The sequence below is a fragment of the Sylvia atricapilla genome, chromosome 18, assembly GCF_009819655.1.
Source record: "Sylvia atricapilla isolate bSylAtr1 chromosome 18, bSylAtr1.pri, whole genome shotgun sequence".
Lineage (NCBI taxonomy): Eukaryota > Metazoa > Chordata > Aves > Passeriformes > Sylviidae > Sylvia > Sylvia atricapilla.
In genome coordinates, this window is record NC_089157.1 from 6,320,517 (window position 1) to 6,325,484 (window position 4,968).

Sequence of the window (4,968 nt, forward strand, 5' to 3'; positions counted from 1 at the left end):
CCTGGCAGAGCTGCTGCCCTGGGATGCAGGATCAGGATGGCGGCTCACAGGGCAGCAGGGAATGGGATGCCCAAAAGATGGAACAGCACATTGAGTTTTAGACTGCTGAGGTGTGGGATTATCCCAGAGAATGAAGCAAACTTCCAAGCATAAAGCCAAATTAAAATTAGACTTGATCATAAAACCCCTGTGTGTGATGGGGGTTAGGAGGACAGAGACAAGAAATGCCGGGATGAAATTTCAGGCATTTCTCTTTTGTCCACCCCAGGTCTCCTCCTCCCATCCCAGCGCCATGGAAATCCCTCCCAAGAGCCCTGATGAGAGTGAGAAGTCTCCCCAGTCCAAGGAGCTGGTGACCAGCAACACGGGCAGCACCTTGTACATGAGCTCCCGCAGCGAGTCCATGTGGACCAGCGCCTCCAGGAGCAAGTGGGACATTTACCACAAGCCTGTCATCGTGGTGTCCGTGGGAGCTGCCATCTTCCTCTTCGGCACCGTCATCACCAGCCTCTCCTGCTTCCTGACCCACAACAAAAACGTTTACAAAATGTCTGGCCCGGCTTTCCTGTCCCTGGGACTGATGCTCCTGGTGTGTGGCCTGGTCTGGATCCCCATCATCCGCAAGAAGCAGAAGCAGAGGCAGAAATCGCAGTTCCTACAGAGCCTCAAATCTTTCTTCTTCAACCGCTGAGAGGACCTCCTCCAGAAGGGTCTCCCCCTCCTCCACCCACCCGTGCTGATCAGCCACGAAGACAAACACTTTCTTGTGCTCCCCAGAGGATTTCACCCCGGCCAGTGTCTTCCCTACACGGTCTCCAGTGTGAGAAGGAACTTTGCACTTCACCCGAGTCATCCCAGGGCAGAAAAAGGAGCAGGAATTTTCAGCTGAGCCCAGCAAGGCAGGGCCGAGGTCCCTGTGTCACACCCCTGTCCAAAGAGAGACCCAACATCACAAACTGGATAAAGCAAAGCCCCGGAGGAGCCTGGGCTGAAGCAAAACCCCAAAGGAACCCAGATCCCACAGGAGGACCTGCAGGATCCATCAGCAGAGAGGAACCATCTGACCAGAGCCACAATTCCTTTCAGATCCCAGATTTACCAGAGAGGCTGCAGGATCTGCACAGCACCAGGAGACACCCAGAGATCCTACAGAGAGGCACAGATCCTACAGAATGTCCCAGTCCTTTCAGAAGGTCCCAGATCCTACAGATGATCCCAGATCCCACAGAAGGTCCCAGATCCTGCTGCTCCAGGCGCTGGCAGAGCGGGGATGAGGGAAATGTGTCTGGGAACGGTCTGAGCTGTGAGAACTGTGCTCAGGGCTGAGAGCTGATTCCCTCCCAGGAAACTCTCAGCCTCCTCCTGGACATCTCTGCCTGAGCTCCCTCCTTTCTCAAAACAGTGCCACATCAACATTTCTGCCTGAAATGTGCTCCAAGATGCTTGAGACCCAAAACATTTGTGTTTTCACCCCAAGTAAGCTGGGGCTCCCCTTGGCACTGGTGCCAGGCTTCCCCCAGGCTGTGCCCAGGGCTGTGTGCCTGAAGATCTTCTCCACCCGTGTGGGCAGAGCTGGAGGTGGCACATCCCATCCTGGCAGCTGGCACAGCTGGATTAGGAGCATTCAAGCACAGAACTCCCTTTGCCCCAGGCTCAGCCTGGCCCTGAGCTCTGTTTCCTGGCTGCTGCAGGCATTCCTGGGCAGCCACTGCCAGATTGTCCTAGATCTGGCACAGGAGCCAGCAAAGCTGTTTGTTCCTCAGCCATCCCTCGTGTCCTGCCACGCTCTGCTGCTGTTCGCAGTCCTGCCCTGGCACCAGGCTCTGCTCCTTCAGCTGCCACGGGCAGGGGATGCTCACCCCAAACTCCTTGGGGCAGCTGCAGCCAGGGATGGGATGGACACCAGGATTCAGGATGGGAAACCAGGGAGCAGCCCCAGGTCCCAGCTGGGTGGAGATCTGCGAGCCCTGGAGCTGCACTGGGTGGAAGAGCACCTGGAAATGTGTCCTGCTGCACAGAGCTGTGCTCAGCCGGGGCTGCCTGGCCAGAGGGGTGATCCAGGAGGGCTGGAAGTGCCAAATGGAGACAGGGAGCTCCTGCTGATTGTGTGTCAAGGGAGCTCCCGCTGGCCACGTCTCACAGCCGAGGAGAAGGAGACCATCAGTGAAATGTTAATGTGATAAAAAAAAGTCACCGAGACCCAAGAATTGAACTGGATTCCAGACTGGTCATTTATTACCGGATTCTGAGGTTTCATTAAAGGAAAATCTTCCCAAGGGACTCACAGGTGGTGTCACTGCTGTGGTGTCACATCTCTGCTGTGCAGGGAGGGTGTGGTGGCACCCACTGGGCAGGGGGAGGACAGGGAATGGGGCTGGGGGTGGTTTGGGTGCTGGTGAGGGTGGGTGAACAGCTCTGCCCAGGGGTCGGCAGCAGCTCAGGAATGTGCCTGGCAAGAGGATGGAGCCTGCCAGGGAAAAGGAAACTGCCCAAGGAGCAGCAAAGGCTGGGGAGGAGAGGATTTATCAGAGGGAGCTCAGGGTTTGGTGCACAGATCTGAGGTGGGACAGGGAGGAAAAGGGACAAGAATGTTAAGGGGAAATCAGATTAACAGGTGGGGATAGCTGAGGGGAAATTCAGGTTAACAGCTGAGGGATATCTGAAGGGAAATTCAGGTTAACAGCTGGGAGATATCTGAGTGGAAGGTCAGATTAACAGCTGGGGGATGACTGCAGGTGGAAGTCCAGGAACAAAGTGGGAACTCCCCCTCGGTAGCACGGGGCATAAATTCCTGATCATTGTCAGGGAGGGAGGGGACTTTGCACTGCAGCTCTCAGCACTGGGAATTGCATCCTTCCCTAGAAGTGAGCTGGAGCAATTAATAGAAATAAAGATGCAGGATAACCTGAAGTCTCCTCACAAGGGTTTCTTTAGGAGTTCACATAAAATCTATGCCCTGCTGTGGCCACAGGGCTGCTGGGAAATGAATTTCTGCCTCTGTTGTGGCACCAGTGAACCTCCACCTCCTTGGGACGTGGGAGCCTGCAGAGACAGGGAGTATCCGTGGGTTTAAATGGATTTATGGACAACAGGTTTAAAAAGAAAAAAAAAAAAAAAAGAGACAGTAGAAGCAAGAGAGAAGAATTTCCCACCTAAATTCCATAACATGACAGTGGTGGATGCTGGAGAAGCCCAGGAGGAGCAGATTCCAGAGCTCACCTGCTGTGTCCTCCTGCCTTTGCTGGGGCTGGATGGACTTTGGATCAGCCTATGGGGAAGTTCACACCTTTGGGCTGTTCCCATGCATCTCCAAACCCCTCTTTGGGCATTTGGAGGTGCCTGGGGAGGAGCAGGCTGCTCCCTGCTGTTCCTCTTTCCTCCTACTGATGCTTGTTTGAATCCTGCCGTGATGCTTTGGATCAGACCAAAGAAAAACACGTTTAGAGAAAAAGATCAGGTTTTCCAGCAAACATAATTATGTCTCGCTAAAGCGAGCTCGGATGCGATCTGCCAGCTTCCCCTGTGCTATAAAAAGTACAGGAAATCCATTACAAAAGTCATTATCTCTGCAGAGCAGCTCAAAGAGGAAATATTGGCCCTGCATCTCAAAGGTCACGCAGCAAACCCGCCCGGCAGGCTCGGCGTGGAGCACGCCCTGCTCCAGGTGTCTGAGCTGCCTCATTCCTGCCCTTCCACAGCCCCAAACCTGCCCAAAGATGTGCACAGCCCCAGGGCAGACCCCTCTCTGTGGGTGTCACATCCTGGGTGAAATCCAGTACATAGAGAGGGCTGGAGAGGGACTGGGGACAAGGGATGGAGGGACAGGACACAGGGAATGGCTTCAGGCTGACACAGGGCAGGGCTGGATGGGATTTTGGGCAGGAATTTTTCCCTGGGAGGGTGAGCAGACCCTGGCACAGAGTGCCCAGAGAATCTGTGGCTGTCCCTGGATCCCTGGTAATGTCCAAGGCCAGGCTGGAGCAGCCTGGGACAGTGGAAGGTGTCCCTGCCCATGGCAGGGGGTTGGAATTGATGACATTTAAAGCCCCTCCCAACCCAACCTGTGGCATGACTCCAGGACCTGTCACACTCACTGGGCTCACCCTTGGTGCAGCAGCTTTCTGCAGCAGCTGGGATCCATCATTTCAGTGTGGAAGGAAGGAGGTGACCACTGGTGACCATGATCACATCTTCACACCCCCCTGAGACCTCCCAGTGCTGCCTCCCTCCCACAGCCTCAATCCTGTGAGGAACAAGTCTGATTCCCACTGGGATGCTGGAAGGCTGGCTCCATGCCTGAGGCTGGATAACACCCCTGCTGCCAGTTCATCCTGCAGCCCAAAATGCTGCTGGTGCTTCTCCCCACCCCAGGAGCAGCTTTTCCCTGGGATGGTCCCAGGGGTGGATGCTGCCCAAAAGTGCCAAATCTGGGTCTCAAACCCCAGGGCTCCCTCAGGGGTACATTTGCACCCTTGGGACAGGCTGGATGTGCAGCAGCCCACCCCTGGTGACCCCAGAGCACCCCGGGGTGAGCTCACCCACAATCACCCCGGGCTGTGCCGCGAGTGCAGAGGTGGGGCCAGCAAAGGGTTAAAGCTGTCCCGTGTGCTCCCTGTTGATTGTTCTTCGAGGTGTGTAGTGACATTTGTACTTCCTCCTGGCCGGGGAGGCGGTGGCAGGACGGCAGGGATGCTGCTCCTCACACCGCCCTGAGGGGCTGCACCATGGGCACACGGCTGGGGCGCTGCGCTGCCATCGCCATCCTGGCCCTCGTCTGCGATGCCCTGGGGTTCCTCATCCTCCTCCTGGGCGTCTTGGCTCCCCTCAGCTCCTGGGACTTCTTTGTCTACCTAGGAGCCCTGCTGCTGGCCTTCAGCCTCCTCTTCTGGGTCTTATGGTACACCTTCAACATCGAGGTGCCCTTCAGGGAGCTCCAGTGCGGCTGACCCCGGAGCCACAACGGGGATT

General features: G+C 56.0%; 1 protein-coding gene across 1 annotated transcript; it reads left to right on the plus strand.

Annotated features, from left to right (window-relative positions):
- The first annotated feature begins 268 nt into the window (after positions 1-268).
- On the plus strand, positions 269-721 carry PIRT (phosphoinositide interacting regulator of transient receptor potential channels). The gene has a single exon (XM_066331828.1). The coding sequence runs from the start codon at positions 293-295 to the stop codon at positions 689-691; it is 399 nt and encodes a 132-aa protein (XP_066187925.1). The 5' UTR covers positions 269-292; the 3' UTR covers positions 692-721.
- Positions 722-4,968: the final 4,247 nt, after the last annotated feature.

Bases quoted from the DNA above. Each gene is read 5' to 3' on its own strand.
- PIRT (XM_066331828.1), top strand. From the start codon at position 293: ATGGAAATCCCTCCCAAGAGCCCTGATGAGAGTGAGAAGTCTCCCCAG.